At 41.0% G+C, this 22,637-nt stretch overlaps 1 protein-coding gene across 24 annotated transcripts in view; it reads right to left on the minus strand.

Moving 5' to 3' along the window:
- ptprfa (protein tyrosine phosphatase receptor type Fa) overlaps positions 1–22,637 on the minus strand; it is a 350,902-nt gene that overhangs the window by 66,102 nt on the left and 262,163 nt on the right. For 16 of the 24 annotated variants that reach the window (XM_084953588.1, XM_084953595.1, XM_084953593.1 and 13 more), the window contains 5 exons: positions 9,093–9,210; positions 7,548–8,129; positions 6,127–6,236; positions 5,720–5,976; positions 4,592–4,673 (listed from right to left, as the gene is read on the minus strand). In XM_084953588.1, the coding sequence (XP_084809714.1) occupies positions 4,592–4,673; positions 5,720–5,976; positions 6,127–6,236; positions 7,548–8,129; positions 9,093–9,210 (1,149 nt within the window). The remainder of the gene's footprint in view (positions 1–4,591; positions 4,674–5,719; positions 5,977–6,126; positions 6,237–7,547; positions 8,130–9,092; positions 9,211–22,637) is intronic. The other 8 variants (XM_084953601.1, XM_084953608.1, XM_084953606.1 and 5 more) reach the window with 1 other exon arrangement.

The raw sequence follows: 22,637 nt of genomic DNA on the forward strand, positions 1-22,637 counted from the left end.
ACCATCTCTATTAGAAAATGACTCCACTAAAGTGAAGTGCTTTTCTCCAGCCAAACCCAGATAGTGATCTGCATTTTAGTGAACAACACAATCTGCAGTAGAGGAAGCTGCGATAGTGACCAGTAAACACAAACCACAGACACTGAGCAACTCCATTACTAGTTGCTGTAGCTCCAAAATAACTGGAATATAAAAAGTGGAGGCCAGAGTTACTAACAAAGACTAAAAAATACAATGTAGGTCACATTTAGACTTGTATGCAAATGATAACTATAAGTTAGTATAATTACACAGTCTTTATGCATCAGCATCCTATAAAAACAAAGACATAGACTTTAAGACTCAGCTTTAAACTGTGTATGCTGCTATTCTACAACACATACATGCCTTTTTACAGAGCTCATATTGGCCAGATTCAAATGTAATTGCACACTAATGCTTCTTTGATAACTGTGTGTTGTTTTATGCACACATGTATTGGATATGTTCAAGAGTTTCAGTTGAGGTCCAGTTGTCAGTGTTTGGAGTGAGAGCTGGTTTCAGGAAAACTACAAAAATACCAAAAACGTGTGGTTGAGCACAAAATCAATTAGAATGAAATCCCCTTTTTGACAGCAGAACAGATCAATAATGCGCCACAGGATGTAGGTGAACATGTTTCTTTGTCAAAGATCAGGAGAAAAGGTTAAAAAAAGCCAGAAAGCAGTATGAAGAGCTGTGGGCGCATTGGTTAGGGCGCATTGGTAGACCAAACCTACAGAGTATCTGTAGGTTTGGTCTGACCGCTCCTGTTTCTTCTTAAAGAACAGGTAAAATTTCTAGCAAAAACTCATCACATTTGCGTCTTTGATCCTAAAGTCCTGTAACGATCTAATCAGTTATTCACACTGAGACGGCTGAATTAGCACCTTCAAGTCCAAAGAAATGGTTCTGGATGGATTGCTGCTTCTGAGCTGAGAAACAGTTGTTGCCCCATGTGAAGGGGCAAGAGAGCTGGGCCAGAAGTTTTTGAATTATTCAAATGTATTCCAAGCTCTCGGTTATGGTCATGAGCTCTACATGCAGCCAAAACGAGATGTGAGCTGTGTCCCAATTCATAGGCTGCATCCTTCGGAGGACCTGGCCTTCGCGGTCTACGTGGGCCGGGTCCTTCATAGACTGAGAAGGCCCGAAGCGCGAGGCTGTGAAATGGGTTGGTCTAGCCTTCAGATTTGGAATTGGCTGGGCCGCGCAATGAATTCTGGGATATGTTGGGCCACGAAGGACACACCCCACCCATCCTTCAAATTCGGGGAAATGAAGGACGCATTTGTCAGGCGCATTTGGAGCAGCCTTCGTTGCCTAGCTATGACATAATTGGCCTTGAAATGTGGCCTCCAAAGGCTGCGCCCTATGAATTGGGACATAGCTGTGGTGTCTAGTTTCTACACCTGCTACACCTTTACACTGAAAGTCCTACTAGTTTCGTTCAAGAATCTTATTAGAAACACCTTTGCGCTACTTTCTTTTGGATGTTTTTCGACATGCAGAGTCAAAAGTTACATTTCATGGAAGTTTTATTTATTTAGAACCATTTTGCAACGAAACTTAATTTAAGGTAAAGACACTGCTATACTAGCTATTATAGTAAACACCATAAAATCCATTATAGCTGCCAGTGTGACGTCGCCCATTGGTTTGCAAAGTCCTCTTTTGAAGCTTGAAGCATTTTGGCTGTCTCCCTCGTACTTTATTGAAGCCGTGACTGATAAACTAAGGGATACTTTAGCTACTTGTCTGTCACTACCAGAGTCATACATTGTTTCAGTGATTTCTATACAGTCTGTACAGCAATGAGGATGAACCCCCCTCTGACCCTTGGAAATAATTCAGGTTTAAAGCTCTTCTACACTGGCTTAATTTTTTAAGACCTAGAAAGTCCATCTTTTACATTTTTATTTATCCAGTTGAAGCAAACAAGGGTCTAGATCAGAGGTCTCCAACCTTTTTTGCGCCACGGACCGGTTTATGCCCGACATTATTTTCACGGACCGGCCTTTAAGGTGTCGCGGATAAATACAACAAAATGAAACTAGTACCGGTACCGAAAAAAAGAAAATTTATTCATAACACACGTGAAAAGACCCAGGAAAACCGAGTAAAAGATAAAAACGATAACAAAATAACGCTGAAAACCGATTAAAAACCCTGAAAACTATACATTTCACACCTGAGCCTCAACTCTCGCGGCCCGGTACCAAACGACTCACGGACCGGTACCGGTCCGAGGCCCAGGGGTTGGGGACCGCTGGTCTAGACTATAAGATACCAGACTCCAGATTTTTACCTTCATTGTTAGACCATTATCCACTTGCATGCATTTCATAATTTGTCAGGGGAGGGAATTAATGACAAACCCATAACAGTTACTGCACAGCTCAACCTTATCAGTCTGCCTGCAGACATAGTAAAAGCTCATCTCCTTTAGAGCTTGCTCAATGAAGGCTCACGGGAATACAACGCAGTGCAGCGCCTCATGTGTGTAAATGACACCTTAAGCAGCAGTTCTGTTGTAGGTTAGAAAGGACTTGGAAGAGATACAATAAAATCAAAGCTAAAGGATTTTACTGACACTAGGTAATTATATACAGTTGCAGGTGAAGCAAAAAAAGCCCCATTTCTCTCTTTAAATCTATCTTTCTTAGTTGTTATTTTACGTTTCAGGAGCAGAGCTGACTCAGCAGTTAATGTGTCAGCAAGTTTTAAAGCAAGAACAAAGCAAAATGTCAGAATGATGCACTGCAGTTAGTTTACTCTGTGAAAAACTTCATTTATTTTTGAGTTGTAGATTCAACAAAATTAACTACTGAGCTCCCGTGCCACCACTTAGCTCAACATTAACCCAATATCGTTTACAAGAGGGGCCAACATAAGAGTGATGCCACACCACCCCGTCTGCATTATGGGAGATGCAGCAAATAAAACTGAATCAAAAATAGAAACATAGCTTCAGACATGAGGTAAAATTTCCTTTTGCCATCATCAGTGGCGACTCTATGTACAAATATTCCTCAATCCACATATTGATGCATGATGATTTTTCTTTAATCGCCTCTATTTAGCCTCGCAACATTTCCACTTGTAAACAACATTTTCGTTTGATAGCTTCTGACCATATTTACATTTTGTTTTTTAGTATCTCTGACTGCATGACGGTGAGAACAGTCAAGTCATTCGAATATTGTTTGTCCCTCACAACCTTTTTGAATTGTTGCGTGTAATGAATTGTGTAGCCTCGAGGATGCTAGAAGGGCTTCAGTTTTTTAGTCTGATTGGTTGTGAAAATTCATCATGAAGACATGTAAATGAAAACAAAGCTAAAACACAAAGCATGCAGTGACGTCAGGCGGTGCTCTAAAAAGCCGAAGAACGCTGCATTCCACGAGGGTGGTTGGAGAAGCGGATTCATAATCACAGCATTTCTGGATCAGAAGGTGTCAGTGATGTTTCAAAACCTGCCAAGGTGCCACTAAATTATAAAAACTGATTCCCATTTATACTGCTGGAAACATTTTCCTGTAATGAAGGTGCACAAACTCTGTTTTGTCTCTCACACTGCAATAACTTACATTTTCATTCAGTGTTTCTCGCCCTTTTCCAGATAAACATAGGCAGAAAAACATTTAGCAGCTTTAATCACCTGTTTTCAATGTTATCAGTCCCATGCATATTGCCAGTAGGTTTCCTCCTCCACCTTATGCCAACCCTCTGTCACCTTACTGCTGCTTCTACCCTTCACACTGGGACTAATAGGGAAATTTAACTGCAATAAAAAAACGAACAATAAACTGCAGTTCCCTCAATGGCCACTTGAGGCTGCTTCTGGTTTTTATAGCTAATTTCCCAGTTTATACCAGGCTGAGTGATTCTGTTTTTAGTGTTCCTGGATCACATTCACATGTGGGCTTGTCTTTGCATGGTTTACCCTGCATTTGTGGATGGCACTGTAAGCTGTGCTCACACACAGTGATTCCCATGACACAATCATGCCGGTGTTTGATGTCGTGCTGCCCGAGGGCACAAAGACCACTGGCATCCAATACTGAGTTTTGGCCTTGATGGCGAGATATTTAATGTCTTTGCAATTTTATGTTGAGGAACATTTTTCTGAAATTGTTATACAATTTGCAGATGATTTGTAGAGAAGCTCCGCCTCTCTAAGATGCTCTTTTATACCTAATCATGTGACTGACCTACTGGCAGCTAACCTCCAGTCATAGTTTCTTTTTTTATACCATCACTGCGGTAACACAGCCTTTTGTTTGCCCCGTCCCACTTTTTTGGAGACGCATTGCTGTCATCAAATTTAAAAGCAACATTTTTCTTAAAATTGTACATCTTTCATGTTTTAATATTTGATATTTTCTACGTTATGGATAAATTACTGCAGCTTATGTCCCAACTTATTTGAAAGACTTTTTCTAGGATTTGACTCCTTTTTTACTTTTACCCAGTGTTCACAAAGTTTATGGCAACAATTACAACTGATAAAAGAGCCGTTTTTAAGATTGTCAGCAACAATGAAATCAAACTGAACTAGACATCCGCTCACCTCTTGTATGTCCATGTCTTCAGGGTTTTCCCATCTCCTCAGAGAAACTGGAGTGACAGGGACAACCACTATGTAGTACCACCTGCACAAAACGTATAATGCACCCATATATGATTGTGCACCAAACACACACACAGAGCTTCAATGTTAAGAGAAGATGAGTTTATGAGGAAATTCACCTGTTACCACAACACAAGAGTCAGAAGCACAAAGTGAATTAAAGACGTATTAAAAGACTAAAAAATGCAGTTTATATGTGTGCGTGTGTATAATGTTGTTTCAGCACATCTTGTAGATCTTCTCCATAAACTTTCTAAACCTTCTCTTAAACAGATGGATTCACTGAGCCTAATGAGAAGGTCTGGTTTGGACATTAGCATCTTTTTTCTCCACTGACTCCACTCCTCTTAATTACTGCTGACTTGTGGGCTGTTTCTTCGGAGAAACAAACACTTGAAACACAATTAATTATTTCTATGTGCTTGTCTTCTTGACCAAGCTGGGTAATAATATGAAATAAACTTCTTGTGAAATGCACCATTTGCATTGGGATTCTTATTGCTGATTACCTCCCAAATTGCTTTCTGGTATCATGAGAGGGCAACGAGTTGCAGTGGGGCGACTGTTAATATAGTCGTGTGGTTTTCTGCTGTAATCACGGAGCTGTTGGGCCAGAGGTTTGATTGTCTTGTTTGCACTTAAAACTACTCTGACCTTAAAGAAAACGCTTCTGCTTCTGATAATTGGCTCGCTGTGAAGTGGGTAAAACATGACAAGAAGTTAATAAAGAGAGGCTGTAATGGCTGGTGAAACACGCCAGAATTTTCTGGCTTTTTAAGATGTTTGAACTGCTAATACGCTGAGTGTATGTTGGGGAAAATAGCCTGGCACAAACTCTATAGATGCAGTGGACAAGACATTGCTGAGATTCACACGTATCCATACGGTCTATAGAACCTGGCTCAGATCAGCTGACAGGACTGGCTAATACCCTGACACTCAACGCTCTTGGCGCCTAAAAACCAACGCGACGGTATCTAACACACTAATACTGAGATGTGGAAATGGAAGAGCAGTCCAAATCACGGAAACTGTCAGTGTTAAAACAGACAAACTGTCAGCACTGACCTGACAGCCGCTGCGTCCGGGACCTTCGGCAGGCTGATAGTCACTTTACCACCTTCCTCCACATCTATATGGTATCGAGCTGGTTTCACCGTCAGAAGGTCCGGAGCCGTTCGGATGGAGACCTGCTGCTGGAGGCCGCCAGCACTATTCCCTCGGCTCATTAGCACAAACGAATAATCAGTGTCTGGCTGCAGCTGTGTGATCAGCTTCCTTTTCAGGTTGCCTTGAACCTCCACACTCTGCTGGTTGTACAGAATCTACAGCAGGATGGAGTTATAGAGGTTAATTTACACCTTGCACTACTGTAATAAGTATCACTGTGATGTCTGTCACTAATATCCAGCTCTCTGTTTTACCCAAAACATCAACCAGTTTTCTGCCTGCATGAAAGAGAGCGCTGAGCTTACCTTGACAGGCACTTGAGATTTGTATGTTTCTGGCACTTCCCAGGTCAGTAGGACCGAGGTCTTTGTCACAGCCTTCACACCAAAGTTCTTGGTAAACACTGAGGGAAGATCTGGATGATTATTAGGTGGTTAATTTGATTGTGAATATGACTGAGATGATTCAGTGCTGATGAGGAGGTGCAAGAAAAGCAAGACAGTTAAGGGGAACACTACCAGATAGATCTCGGCACAGTTTTTATGATTTTACTCTATAAAAGCACAAACAGGTGTTTGGCAATAACAAACGACCAAAAACTGCTGTTTCTCTAATGTCCACTTAAGCCTGCCAATACATTTTTTAAACAACTCGCTTGTTTCAGTTGTATTAAGGCTTAAACTGTACATTATCAGTGGCATGAAAACGTTTACACGTGTGCAGCTGACAGATGTCTGCTCGATTAATGCCAGCTTGCAGTTTTGATAACTTTAATTGGAATTTTAATGCAATTATCTGAAAAACAATATTGCTTGCTGTGCATGTAATTGTACTAACAGTCAAGAAAGCTTGTGCTCCAGTTAGTGGATTATGCTAATCAGCAGGTAACTACATGATGCACCAGCAGAATCCAGGCTTATACCTCATATCCAAATATTATCGAATAACTATCATAGCAGTGAGCAAAGATGACACGACGCACATGGACTATGTAGGAAACTGTAAACAAACATAAATGAGCTTTTTTCATATTTAAAATTCCCCGCGTGCGTTAGTGACACTCTTGTCAATATCATAACCAGCTTCATGAGGTTTTCATCTCAAAAGGTTTCCAATGAAAAGATCATTGTAATAAATAACACACAGGCACGATTTAAGTGTATGTTTAACTGTTTTCAGATGGTATGCTATAATGAGGTCTAACTCAGTGAACTAAGTGGATTTAATAGTGTGAGACTCACAAACACTCACAGGAACTAGCTGCTTGCTTCCTGCATCAAATATGGCCAGAAAGTCCTTGTTTAACATCTCTAGAGTAGAATCCTACAGGGCTGCAGTTTGCAAATGCCAGCTAGAGGCAATGGTTATTAAATAAATAAAAACTCTCCAAGTTGTCAGTGGAGTAAAGTCACTTGTGACTCTACTTACTGTCTAAACTTGTTTTAATTTTCACTTTGAATCATACAAAGTTACTCTAGTAAAACGCAGGAATAAAAAAGGGTAGAAACTGAACATAATTTGTTTCCCTGATAAAGTTCTGCTACATTTTTTTGAGTTATGTAGAGGACTGGACAGAACTAAATAATACTGGGGCTAGCCTCACCCTCCTTTCAGTTTCATCTTGTTCTCAAGTTATTGCATTCACACGATTTTCAGAAACTTGCTCTGACCTTGAGGTCGAGAGCACTGAGATTTTTAGTAGATGCACCTAAGCCTGTGGTCTCACCTGGCATGGAGGTGGACATGGTCCTGCTCTGGATGCTGGGGCTGATAGGTCCTCCGCCCTTGCTGGTGAAAGCTTGGACTCTTATGTCATAGGTTGTGTCAGGCTGCAAACCGTGGACGGTCATCTGTGTATCTGCGGTAACGTTGGTGCTGTTGTTCGGGCTGTTAATGTCTCGGTACATCACCACATACTTCACAATCTTCCCATTTCTTTCAGCCAGAGGAGGCGGGTCCCAGGCCAGTTTGGTGGAAGTAGCAGTAAGGCCGACCACGCTCAGATTTTGCGGGTAGCTGCTGGGAATGTCCTCAGGGGTGCTGATCTCTTTTACATACTCCTCCCCGTTCCCTGCTCTGTTTTTGGCACACAGTTTGAAGATGTACACGGCACCCTTGTGGAGGCCGGTGACTGTGAAATGATCATCTGTCTTCTTGAAGTGTTTAATGGTGAAAGCTTCCTCCTCTGCTCTCTTGTACTGCAGCTGGTATCCCATGTGCTCCCCAACCATTTCTTTAGGGGGCTGCCACTGGATTAGAGCGGTGTTCCCGATGGTGGTGCTGATCATCATAGTGGGCTTTCCAGGAACTGCGATGCAGGAAACATTTGTAAATATTCAGCACTAAAAGACACATTTAGATATGATCTAGCTTATTTTCTTAGTTGGTTGGAAGGTATAGGACCTGTTTTTGAGATTATCATAAAGGCCACACTACCTTTTATTATCAGAAGAACAAAGACTGTTATTCAGACTAGCTTTTGAGTCTAAAAAGCTCTTTAACCCTGTGTTTTTGTGGGGGGGAAGATCAGCAGGGGGCAACTCTTCTGACTCCAAAAGAAGTCAAAGTTGCAAAGACTGTTTGCAAAATTAATTTTTCTGATGTGTAAATTATGGTGGAGTGAAACAGACAAAGTCAGGAATGCTTTTCAGAGTGGCTTTGTGTGCAGTGCTGTTGGACTCTTAGTACAATCTGCTCATTGCTAATGACATCTGGTTTAAAAAACAAGAGCTGCTTCTCAGTGTACTTGGGTTTACTTTTGTTCTTGTGAAATATCATCGGTCAATTCCAACTCAAAGAAGTCGAGTATGCTACAAATGCCTCTGTGTGTACTTGCCCCGCCCGTTCTATCAGGGATGTAATGAGTGTTGACTTGTGTTGACTTGGGGCAGCCAAGTACTCTAGAGTACATTTTGAGGAAAACTCAAAAGCAACAGTGTGAGCACCCAAAGCTGTGAGTTAAGTTTAGAAATTTTACTGTTACTGTGACAAAAAACAAGATTTCAAGATCTTTTATATAAGAATGCAGCTGTTTGCCTATTTGCAAAACCGTTTAAGAAGCTCTAGCAGGATGATACCGAGCTAAACGTAAAATGGAGCCAACATTAGCTCATATTATTATCAAAATCAGACAAACAGAAAAAATCAGACTACGCAGGACTGTAAAAAAACTCCTGAAAGGTATTAAATGGTGACATATTAGAAAACAAGCAGGAATGTGATCAAGATATGGCCTCAGATTTGTTGTATTACTTGTATGCAACACACACACCTGCTCCTGTGGTGGTGGCCACCTTGGCCTTGCTGCGAGCTCCGTCACCCTTGGTAGTATATGCAGCCACAGTCACAGAATAGGTTGTTTCTGGGAGCAGACCTGCTATAAAGGCCTCCTGCTCAGCACAGAGACACGGGGAAGAAAAGAGGAGGAGGAAGAGAAACGGAGACAAAGATGAAGAGAGGACGGAAAAAACAGAGGAAAGGGCAACAAAATTCAAGTTGAGACAACAGCTTCAGTTCAATTGGCAGAAAATTTAGTGCACTGAGCAACTGAAGCACACAACACATGCATCAGCTTCACATTTCCACCACTCAAGGTATTCTGACATTTCCACACCACCCAAACACCAACCTGTTCACAGCACTCCAACATACCATCACTCCACATCAGCACCGAGTGCTACAAAAGGCTTTTGGAAACTAAGGTTCTTCAGAGATTGTTTCCCGTTTGATTATCTGTTTTTCTTTTATTTCTATTATTCTTTAACTGGTAACTGCACAGATGCAGCTTATGGACAATAAAGTTGAATCCAGAATCCTGATCTTCTCTTTAAAGAAACGAGTCATGAGAAGATAATGAAAATATACCTGCTGTTTGTCCAGTTAGATAATTCAAACTAGAACATAAAGCCATTTTGTTAGTAGGTCCACCTAACCAGTGAGTGACAGCAATAAAAGAACGAGGCAGTCAATGAGCACAACAACAAGGACAAACGATGGTCTCCTGGCTGATTACTCAGTGACCACCAATCACCATCAACCTCCGACTTTCTAGCGATCTGATACGACAACGTTATTTCTTGGTGTCCGATACTGCATCAAGGAGCCAAAGCCAAAAGACACCCTGCGTATAAAAGCAAAACACAGATGGTGTCTGACAAAAGTGCGTTACGTAACACGAACACTGCAGAAAATTTCAAAACAGAAAAAATAGGATGTAGTGCTGATGCTGCACTGCTCAGCCTGTTCATCTCACACCATACTCAGACTTGAAGATGCTGACTCTCATCCCAGCTGCTTCACAATCAGGTGCAAAGCCCCACATCACATACAGAAGGTCACCTTCTGTCAAAGCCAACAAAACCATATCATTTACAAAAAGCAAGGGTGCGACTGTGTGGTTCAAATCACAGACAACGAAAACATCCCCTGAAAATGTGGAGGACTTAGTGCCAAGGACCTGAACACAGCTCTCACTTTGTTTTACGAGGATCTGATGCCTTCCAGTAATCTACCCACAGAACATAAGCCGTCTCCAAGTATACAAAACAGTCACTGTCAGCAATATTAAACACAAATGTATTTTATGATAAAGACCTCTCAAAGAAACTTGTCTCAGGAGAATCTCTGCCATGCACATTAGGGTACATGTTCGAACATGCTCGTCCAGCCGCGTTAATATAGCCACATGTACGGCCTGTCAACTGATGGGAGTCCATTAAGAGGCACGAAAAAGGTCCACTTTTCTCAGATAGCAGAGGATTGCTTTCTACTCCTGAGTGCCGAGTGGAGCAGAGCTGCAGAGATGAAGGAGCGTGTGATGAGAGAAAAATGGCAGCGGGAAAGTGGTGGAGCTGCGAGTGTGTGCGGGGGTTGATAGTTCCAGTAAAGAATGCCCAGTGGGTTCCATTTTCCCCATCATGACCGTGCCTCTGCCTACAGCCCAGGGGCTGCTGAGCCACGGAGATGTCACTGCAAATTAGCAAAGCGCTGCCAAAGGAAAAGGGGGGGTGTTCCAGAAACAACCACCACTCTAATTATTATTCTGTGGCAGGCAGTTTAATATCTACCACTGGATATTTAAAAGGGTTGTCTTCTGCTAATTTAAGAGCAGAGACGTACAAAACTGAATTCAGCCGGGGCGTAAAGAGTTAAGATGTTTCCCTCCTTCCTGTGTTCTCTGCAGGGCAAAGAAGGTGAAAGATGAGAGAGAAATGCGACTCATGTGAAGCTACTGAAGTCCTCTAAAAGCCTCATTATTTTAATCTGCTGCTATTCCTTTCCACTTTTGTTGCCAGAGATTTTCTTGCTTTTGAAATGGGAAGAAAAAAAATCAAATTGGTCTTTCATCTGTCTTTCAAACGCAGTGCAAGCAGGAGTCTGCAGGGATGAATTCCCAGGGACTGAACAGATGATACGCTTTACATTAAGACATGAGACATCTCTCCTATGAGGGGAACGTCTGCTTTAACGGGAGCCAATCAATCGGCAGTGACTTCCTGTGTGTCAGACATCAAACGCTGCTGTCCTCCACCTCCTTGTCTTTTCAACCTCCATCACCAGTGGGGGAGATTCCACTAATGTTGGGAACAAATCCACTACAAAAGCGCATTAGCAGTTCGCACACTGCGCGGATTCTTCCTCACATGAAGAGGGAAGGACACTTGTGCCTGATATTTCAGTGGATGCTGGAGACCCTTCAACAACACCCACAGTCAGCATGTTACATTTAGGAATTTGATCAATTTGATGCTTGAAATGGCAGCTAGGGAAGCTGGGCTAACAGTCTGCAAGCTTGTTAGCCATGGCTCTGGAAGCATACAGCTAGACCTTTGTTCAAGGGCTGGGCTTCCTTACCCAATTTAAACTGGACATATTCCTCTTTGTTCTAGCAGTGGATGCTCATTAGACATGGCCAAAGTTTCGAATAATGACATTTGTACAAGTAATCGCTGTGAGATAAAAGGTCAGGCTTCACACTGCTTTTTCCTGCTCAGTTTCACACTATTTTTTTTTGTTAGTCTTTTTTCTGTGTGTTGTCAAAGAGAGAGATCTCTTATGTGGTCATCAAGACGCTCTACTGCTCAAACCCTATGCAGCCAAACAGAAGAATGTGGGCTTAAAAAGAGTGGGACCTTCGAGGGTAAAGAGCCAAACTGATGTACTTGAGACAAGGACGAGGTGGGGGTAATAAATAACCCATTATTTATTACCCACAGTTTTCTGTCTCCAGTTCAGCACATTTATCCGTCCACTATCATTAGCCACCTGTGCTGGACTGACGTATTGGACCGTTGCAGAGGGAAAATTGTGCTCTGCTACTCAACAGTAAATGCACAAAGTATTTCTATTGCTGGAGCATTATAAGGTGTTCGTGTTGGGGTTTAATCTCTTAGAGAAACAACTCTGGGTTAATTGTGTAGAGTTTGAAAGGAGTTGTTCCTCGAAATAACTGACCCATTTAAATAAAACAGGCACAGCTTACTGAATAAATAAACTATGAAGTCGAAATAATTAAAACGTTTTAGAGGCTTCTTTTTTGGTTTCAATCCAGTTAAAGGGAAAACTCATGCGCTATGAAAAATTTAATGAGTGTTTCAGCTTTGCTCTTCATTACAACAGAAATTGGAAGGATGGGTCTGAAATGAGTGTTCCCCTGTGAACAGGGCCTCTCAGGGGCAGATGTGGTGAGTGGTTCTTTCCACTGTGCAGAATTATGGATGGCAGGGTCATCTGAATGACTCGTCTTCACAGTTTAACACGGTTTGGCTCTGTATGATGTCAGCAGAGAGGACATCATATCTCTCATCTCAGACACACAGCTCTGGCTGTGACCCGACGGTCCCTCATTCTGGTCAAAGCTTCTATTTATGAGGGCCAATCAAGAAGAAAGCTGCCTTAAAGACACGATAGTCTTAAAAGTACATTTTGTAATTACTCTGTGAAGCTCTGAACCAGAGCTTTCATCACTCGGTGGCATTTTACCATTTGGTAGTTAAATATGTTTAGAAATGTGCTGCTATAGTTTTCTTTTTAATCCTCCCAACATTTCCTCAACAGCTGCTTTTTCCCTCTGATATTGTAAATAAAAATGTGTTGATTCCTACAAAATAAAGCTTACAGTGACTTGAAGCGCCAACATGTGGTAGAAATTGGTATTACAGAAAAGTGCTGCCTGGCCCTTCTGCATAGTTATTATTGTAGGCTTTTACTATACAAATAAAGTCGAACTGAATTAAAATGAAATTGAATACATATTTTAGATTTGCAGTGGTTCTTTCTGCATTTTCTGTTGACTGTTCATAATTCTGATATGCTTGAAATTGTTTTTAATTTGAGTTTACCTGTAAAGTATTAGCAGAGAAGTAATTACATGCTGGCAGGTAACACTAAGCAACCAATGCACTGTTTCCACAAGCGCATGCAGTCAGTCATTTAGGATTTTATGGCTTTTTGTTTAAATCCAAGAACCACATTTTATAAAGGTAAAAAACAAAGAAACAATACAAAAACATAACCACAAAGAAAAAGAAGCGAGCAGAACCACCGACTGTTGTTTTCACTCTGTTATTAATAAATGTATGTCATCAATAATGTACAGGTCCACAGAGAGCAGCCGACGTGTTCTTAAATGTGAACTTTATTTTCCTTTGCAGTCTGTGCTTGTGGAGAGCTCCACTGTAATAACTGAGTATTTAATAAGTACTTAATAGTGAACAGTAGCAATGAAGTTGAAACCTAAATTAGTTTTGTCCCTAAAAGGATCTAAAAGTATCTAAAATGTTGCTCAATGCCGGGTTACACCAAGCCTGCTTTTGAAGAACTTCCTTCCGTTTATTTTCCATTAATTCTACTTCATTAGAAACTCACTAACAAGCTGTTAGCTCATCAATATGATGTAATATTATGAAAGGAAGCATCAAAGCTGTGAAGAATAAGTGATGTCACTGTTTAGTCAGAGCACAGATGCAATACGTCTGACTGTGCCTTCAGTCATTTACAGTGAGTCACCAGAGCACAGGCAAGGTGCACGACTGAGAATGCAATCAAAACGCGTTTTCCACTTTCCCAAACTAGCCATAACCCTCAAGAGGCTGAAAATATTTATTTCAGACAGCAGCTATTGCAGAAACAGTGTCTGCTGATTCTAGTCTCTAGTATTGTCTAGTATCAGACCTTTGTAATTTATAAAAACAATACTACATGATTTTCCAAATTGCAAAAATCAGTTACCTGCAAACGGTCTTTAAATTTCTCTCTGTCTCAGCTTCTAACAGGTTTGGACAAGAATAGATGCACAAATGTTGATGACCTCGAGAAATGACGCAATAGGAGCCACAAAACAGCAGCGTGTTGTGTATGCACTGATTTGATGTGTCTGCCGAGTGCAAATAAGACAATCTTACACAGATTGTAAGTGAGAGCAGGTCAAAGCGTGAACACATAGCCCACAGAGCACATACCACAGAACAAAATATCTAAAAAAAACCCACTTACAGCAGTACAAACTGAGCCCCAACTCCCTGTAATCCTTCATCAATAAGCCCCGCGCTTTGCACTACAGGTAGACACAAACATCTAGTTTACTCTTGAACTATGGGACTGTGTGTTATGTTGAACCGGTGCACAGACTTACAGCACTATTATGATGGGCACTGCAGAGAAGGAATGGAGCAGAGAGCTGGAAGGGAAGCACTGTACTTTTCATGCTCACAAACAAAAGCAGTATGCACTGATGTCTCTGTGGATTTGGATTGCAGAATAAACCAACAGCAGCTGCATTCAAGTAGAATAAATAAGCAGACACTGTTTATTGGATGGAAGGTAGCATAAAGCAGACCTCTGCGTTACACAGATTCCACATTCAATAAAATAACAATGTGATGTGAGGCAACAGGAGACACTGAGCACTTGTTTGACAATTACTGCTGCAGAGTCTAGAATATTGTGTGTGTTCAGTAACAGTATGTCAGCTAAACAGAGATTCCTTTGCTGGCTCAGAAAACCAACAGTGAAACCACGAGCACTTGCAGAATAAAGTCAACAGAGTATTTACAACTGCATTCCTTCAAAGACTGGGAGGCTGTGATTCAAGAAACACACCAAAAAGACACCCACCCCAAACATGTACGTGCACGCACACACATACAAACACACACTGTGAGCAGCTGCCACAGGTGCCACCCTGGTTTTCACCAACACATCTGTAAAGGCTGTGAAGGTTTACGCCACCGTCTGCCAGTCTCCTCTCTGACCCGAAAAGCTGTCAATATAGTCTCAAATTTTAAATCGTTACACATTTGTGATCATTTGTTTTAAATTATGAACAAAAGCAGTTCTCAGACTCTTGTTAGATTGTTTTCCCTCTTGTGGATAAGAAATTTTAATTCGTTTGTTTTTTCAATATTCACATGTGACCTTTGGTCACTTTCACTAACCCTACACTTTTCACTACATTGACACTATATATGGTTTAGATTTGGAGTCCTCTAATATGGCCGTACGAGGTTGGGTTGAATTAAACCTATTAGCCTAATTAGCAAAATGCTGTCTGCATCTGTTGTGCAATTCTACAACATACTGATATCTGTGCAATAAATATACAGCCTTGAATTGGCATTATGTAAAAATGTATTGCGATCACTCGAACACCTTAATTAACTAAACTGAAAAGCAGAGATCTAAGATATCTTTTTTCATAACTGCTCACATCCAGATCACTTGCTTACATCAGGTATAACTGAGAAAATCTTTATGTATATGTTACTACTTGGTTTTGTAGATGCCGAGCGCCATCAGGCTTCTTCTTCTTTAGACTGCTAACTGAAGAGAAAGGTAGGTGGAAAAATAATTGTGTGAGTACCCACACAGAGATCATGGGACGCTGTGAGAGAAAACACACTCGCCATAAACCCTGTCCACACAACACACACTGTGACTACTCACGCAGTCCGCTGAGTCTTCATGAGTCCACTGATGAAAAACAGGGAGAGCAGTCAGAAGAGCAGAATGTTTGTTTGGATCAGCAGGAACACTACAGTGATCAGGGACTGAAGGAGGAACAGGTGCCACTTTAAACTTCATGTGGAAATGGAGGTAATGTGTGAATAATGAGTGCTCTCCTCTGTAGTGCCGACTCATGAGGGGAGTCTGGCCCAGGCTCATGAGGGGCTCCAATTTAAGAAGAAGGGCGATAACGAAAACTGGTGTTTGCTTGCAAAGAGCTCGATTCGCTCAGGCAGCACATTCAGAGCCGCTGACTCACCTGCCAGATAAACCCAGTTTCCTCAACTTGGGGATGTGAATCACACACTGAGGCGTGCTCTAGGTTTGCTCTATTAAGTGCCTGATTTCATTCATTGTTGTCTTTGTTGCCTAGATGAATATTTATGGTGCTTTTCCAAAAAGAAACATAAAATTAATGAAATAATCAGTTTCTAGTGAGTTACTATGGTTTTTCCTGGATCTTACAGATATAGATGTATTCAGAAAAATAACTAAGTAAGTAAGTAAGTAAAATTTTATTTATATAGCACATTTCTAGATAAAAGATCACAAAGTGCTTTACAAGGTATAAAACAAAAACAGTCAAAAGTTAACAAAATGCAATTTTAAAAAGATGTGTTTTTCGCTGTTTTTTAAAAGTAATCACTGAGTCTGCAGATCTTAGGTTCTGAGGAAGAGAATTCCACAGTCTGGCGGGCACAGTGGCAAAAGCTCTGTCTCCCTTGGTTTTCAGTCTTGTATACTGAATAACAAGTAGGCCCTGATCACAAGACCTCAGGGACCTACTAGGGACATAGGGCTGTAAAAGTTCAATGATGTAGGCTGGTGCTTGTTCTTGAAGAGCTTTAAATGTCAGAACCAGAATCTTAAAGTGGACTCTGACTTCAACGGGGAGCCAGTGCAGCTGTATAAGCAACGGTGTCACATGAGAGTACTTAGATGTTTTTGTCAGAAGCCTTGCTGCAGCATTTTGGACAATCTGCAGACGCTCCAGGGAGTTTTTGTTTAGACATGTAAACAGTGAATTACAGCAGTCCAATCGTGATGAAATGAATGCATGAATAACAATCTCCAGTTCAGTATGAGATACTATGGGGCTCAATTTAGAAATGTTTCTTAAATGATAGAAGCAGGACCGAACCAGAGATTTGACGTGGACATCCAGGGTAAGAGCAGAATCAAAGGTTACCCCGAGGTTCCTGATAGACGATTTCACAAATGTTGAAAGAGGACCAAGAGCATTCATTATGTTAGGTACATGTCTGTCCGGAGCACATACAAGGACTTCAGTCCTTTCTTCATTAAGTTGGAGGAAGTTGTCAGCCATCCAACCTTTGATGGTTTCTAAGCACACATTTAGAATCTGCAGCTTAGAAACATCTTCAGGTTTAAAAGAAATATATAGCTGGATGTCGTCTGCGTAGCAGTGGTAGCAAATGTCCTCAAAGGGGCTCAAAATATGCTGGAGAGGAAGTAGATATATTAAAAACAATAAGGGCCCCAGCACAGAACCTTGTGGCACACCATAGGACAGGGACGTGGAAGATGACCTGTACTTAGAGACCGCCACAGAAAAGTATCGTTCATAGAGATACGAGGAGAACCACTCTAAGGCAGACCCAGATACACCAACCCAGTATTTCAGCCTTTCAAGCAAAATGTAATGGTCAGCGGTGTCAAAGGCTGACGTGAGGTCCAACATTAGGAGTACAGAACACTTTCCTGCATCGTTCTGCATCAGAATGTCATTGGAAACTCTAAGAAGGGCTGTTTCAGTAGAATGAGCTCTACGAAAGCCAGACTGAAATTTGTCAAAGATATTATGTTTGTCCAAAACTGCTGTAAGCTGCTTAGCCACAACCTTCTCTAATATCTTAGCAATTAACGGTATTTTTGAGATTGGTCTGCAATTGCTAGTGAGAGATGGGTCCAGCATTTGTTAACAGGGGGTGTATGACAGCAGTTTTAACATAAGCAGGGACTTTACCAGATCCCAGTGAGGTGTTAACTATGGTGAGCACACAGGGACCAATAGAGTGGAAGACATTTTTGAATAACGATGCGGGTAAAATGTCGAGTGAACAGGAGGATGCTTTTGTTGCATTAACTATTTTTTCCAGCTCTGATAGTGAGACGGGTAAAAAGCTTTCTAAAACGACAGGCCGAGCTGGCGTAGGAACTGACAATGCAGATGCTGATGGGGACAATTTTTTCCTTACATTACTAATTTTTTCTAGAAGGAAAGAAAGAAATGTTTCGCAGTCTTCATTAGAAGAAATAATGGCAGCAGGTGGAGCAGGAGTAATAATATCAGTAATAGTGTCAAATAATACCTTAGGATTACCTCTGCTCTTTGCAACCAGATGAGAAAAATAAGCAGCCCTCGCATCTCTAATTGCATTGTTAAAAGAGGCTAAAAGATCCTTTAAGTAAAGGAGATGAACATTTAAATGAGTTTTCCTCCATAAGCGCTCACCTTTACGACAATCACGTTTTATGGAGCGGATGTTGTCATTTAGCCAAGGTAAGGACTTGGAAACAGAAACGGGTCTCATTTTAACCGGACAGATTTCATCTAAAATCGAAAAACAATGGTTATTAAATAGATCTGTTAAGAAATCAACGCCGTTTTGCGGGGATAGTGTTAAATTAAAAGCATCCGAGAAATTCTGCGCTGTGGAGGAATTTATGATGCGCGAGATAATTGTCCGGTGAACAGGAGACAAAGGCTCGTGAGAAGACATGTTAAAAAGAATACAGTGATGATCAGAGATAAAAATGTCCTCAGAACAAATAGAATCAATATTCAAACCCAAAGTAAAAACAAGGTCCAGCGTGTGTCCTTTGTTATGTGTGGGGCCGGACACATGCTGGGTAAAATGAAAAGAATCCATAATGTTGATAAAACCTCTGGCAAAGAGATCGGAGTCATCATCAACATGTATGTTAAAATCCCCAACTAAAAGCAGTCTGGACAACCTCATAGTAGAGGACAGGAAGTCGCTAAACTCCGATAAAAACAAGCTATTTGGGCCGGGTGGACGATACACCACAGCACAACAGAAAGGATCCTTACTTCCGATTTTAATAAGCTGTAATTCAAAGGAAAGAACGATATGCAAAGATATGCAAAGATATAAGATATGCAAAGCTTTTTGCAGCCATCATTTACTTAACATTGATGGTTCTTCATCAATGTTATGGATCATTTAAAACCAGGTCAGTTTCATTCTAATATCCTTCACAGCTTCATTCAGACACACCCATAGAACAAAATCACTTGCCATTATGCATTATGTACATTTGATAGTAAATCTAGAGGCAAGTAATATTTTTACATTTTTTTAACAAAGGGGCTATTGACCATTTTGATAAAGAAGTTATGGGAATGCATCCATGCACACTTTAGTAAACAGATCAAGTAGACAGCTGTAGATTCTGTTGCAGGTTTATATAAAAACAGCTGCAAACAAAAACCTACTTATAGATGCCCTAAATGTTCATTCAAAACTCTGAATATTTCCATTACTTGTGATTTTGTTAATCGCAGATTGTTCTCGTGTTAGTTACCACAGACGTTTCGGATTTTTCCATTTTTAATGTCTATTTCAAATGACTATTTTAATAGTCATCCAGAGTTTCTAGAAAGTTACTATAAATGTTTTTCTAGTTTTACATCACAACCAGATTTGACTAAAAATCTGGAAACGTTGCTGTCTGAGAGCAAAGAGCTCTATGAAACTATGAGGTCTTTAAAAGATGAAAACACTGTGACATGAAAACATGGATGTTTACGTCTGAAGCTTGTGTGCAGTGATGGACAAACGTTTTGGCAGTGGCACCATAGCCCAGGTAATTTTTTATTATTTTCCAATAGAACATTTTAAAACTTGTGAAATCACTGTGACTGTTCTTCATTTTATCACAGAAACAACAACAAAAAAGAAAATACTGCCCGTGCTACCTCTCAGCCTCCGAGTAGATACACACATCAAACTCCTGTGTCACCACATTAACAAACTTGGGTCTCTATGCCACCCGCCCGGCCACCTGCTGCCCAGCAGGACCCCCGTCAGCTTTTTATTGCTGAGAGCTAAAAAACTAAGTTAAAAACTGAAGCGACGATGAAAAAAAAACCAACTTTATGCCATTGACAAGTCTCTAGTCACAAATGTGCTAAAATCAACTGAGCCTCACATTTTCACTCACACTGTTACTAATATTAGAATTATTATTATTTTTGAAGCGTTTTGTGTTGAATTGAAAGGAATAGAAAATAGAAAAATCTCCCACTTGTGTTTTTTGTGCCACTGGATTGTGTTTCATGGTCAATAACTGATGAATCTGCACAATAACCAACTAAATGACACCATGGGGATGGAAACTAGATGTTGCTTGAAAAAATTAAAAAACCTGCAGCACTACATTCATAACCTGAACCAACTGTATCAGCAGTAAAACCGCATTGTTATTCCATCTGAACAATGCAGGCACCATAAACATAAGCTATGAGACAGACAATAGGGAGAAGGATTTAAATAATTTTATGTCTTGTATTGCTGGCATCTACTCATGCTTAGTATTCTGCGGCATAAAAAAAGACAGTTACTCATCTACACTTTAGATGTCATAGCTTTTCCCCGAGGTTGTGCTCAGAGCAGACACAGCGACAGAGATGAAAACGTGTAGATGGAGACGCTGATGAGGAGACAGAAAGGATAAAGTCAAGATTAGAATTTGGTACTGATGTAAAGTTAGATTACATTTCACCTGCACATTCTGTTTTTGGGTGGTCTGTCTGTGTTTTCTTCTTCATTAATCATTTATGAAAAGCAGAATAACGTCACTGCTGCACTCTGAACTGACCTGTCCGACAGCCGAGCATACAGAGGTGACTGCACAGTCGTGCGATTCAATCCTTAAGCCTTAAAGAAAACATGACCAATCAGCAATAACAGTGCTGACTAGGGATGGGTACCGGTATCCGGATACCGGTTCTGACATAAACGGTAGTAACCAGACCGAAAAGCAGCGCACATTTCGGTGCTTTATTTCGGTGCTTTATTTTCCTGAGATGTCATACACTTTGAATTCTAGCCAATCATTTTACGTTTCCGAGGATAGTAGGCGGGTCCAGGTACGTACGTTCTTTTAGAGCAGAGCTACAGATTAAAAATGCCCAAGGCGAAGCGGTCAAGAGTATGGCTGTACTTCACAGCAAAAGATGCAAACTCAGCAGCCTGCAACAAGTGCTTTAAGCTGATACTGTGATACTGTCAAAGGAGGTAACTCCTCAAATCTGATGAAACACCTGGCGACGCATAGCGTTTTTTTTTAAAGCCGAAAAATACGCCGTATTTGATAGCTTGCTGCGAGACCTCACACCGAGCGCATCTACTGCGGGTGTGGTGCCTGTTATCGGACCCGGAGTTAGCAACATCCCCCAAGAACCTGAAGAGGAGAGTCCTGGCCCCTAGCCCTGCCAGTGTAGCAGAAATGATGAGGATGATGATGCAGCAGCAGCCGTTCTTCTCTGCGTGAGTAGCTTAATGTTGTTCGTGTGTAATTTACGTTGAGTAGGCTAACCACGTTACTACATTAATGCATGTAAGGTGAACTAGCAAACATCATCATAGCTACATGCGGCTGTCTTCTTGTTTGATGGCAGATGCTCCCTTCACCCTGGCCAAAAAGGCTAAAATGACCAAAGAAAAAGTGGAAAACAGTTAAACATGAGAGGTTTTTGGATAAAGTTTGTGTTTTTTCCATTGTTTAAGCACTGCTTCCAGCCAAGAGTGATACCATATATGCCCCATAGCTGCAGAAAAGGCTAACATTGTTATCTTTTTACAAAAAAAACAGCTGAACATGAGAGGTTTTTGGATCAATTTTGTGTTCTTCATTCTTTAAGCACCGGTTTGAGCACCGTTTAAGCACCGGCACCGTTTCAAAAGTACCGGTTTGGCACCGGTATCGGATAAAACCTAAACGATACCCATCCCTAGTGCTGACCTGTAAAATTCTGAACTTTCAACTGTTTTTAAAGAGTTTGCTTTCTACACACTATACAGCATGTCTTACCTGTGAATCTAAAACAAACTTAACCCAGTGCTGGGCCAATAGGCCACTCTCTTAATCTTTAGATTTGACATCCTTATATTGAATATTCACAACTGAACACAAGTTTCTTCAATAAAAACATGTGACTTTGAGTTAATCAGAGGAACTGATGAACATACTGATGCAAGTGGAACACAGCATATATGGACAAAGACTGAGAACATGGACTTGATGGAAATCCCTTCAATCCCAAAGGGAGCAATAAGACCCTTCAAGCTCCAGACAGACCAGCAGATGCTGGACAACCAACTGGGCATCAGGCCAGATTTACCAAAACACACAATATGTGAATATAACCCACATATTGTGCTGATAGGTGTGGTTAGTTTTATGGTTGTTTTCTGAGCGTTGTGCTGTTTTCTAAACACAGTGAAGTTCATTTAAATATGACATGCTTAATCTTCCCATTGAGCCTTGCAATTAAGTCCAAGCTAAGAATAATTTATTAGCAGGATAGGGGCAGCTTCTTAACTGTAATCAGACAAGCATATAAATATAGGTCTTACATGTGTATGTGAGATGTAGGCCTACAGTGGCAGTCTGGCAGAAAGGGTTGCTCTAATGAAAACAGGCTCCAGTGTAGGACTGTAAGCCTCCAGCATTGTTGCATTAAGACAACTTGCACCGTTTCAAGGGATAAAACAAACCAAATGTGCCTGACTGACAAAGGTTTAAACTTAAAAAACGTTCTACA

The sequence above is a fragment of the Perissodus microlepis genome, chromosome 15, assembly GCF_051167445.1.
Source record: "Perissodus microlepis isolate ML-2025 ecotype Zambia chromosome 15, ASM5116744v1, whole genome shotgun sequence".
Lineage (NCBI taxonomy): Eukaryota > Metazoa > Chordata > Actinopteri > Cichliformes > Cichlidae > Perissodus > Perissodus microlepis.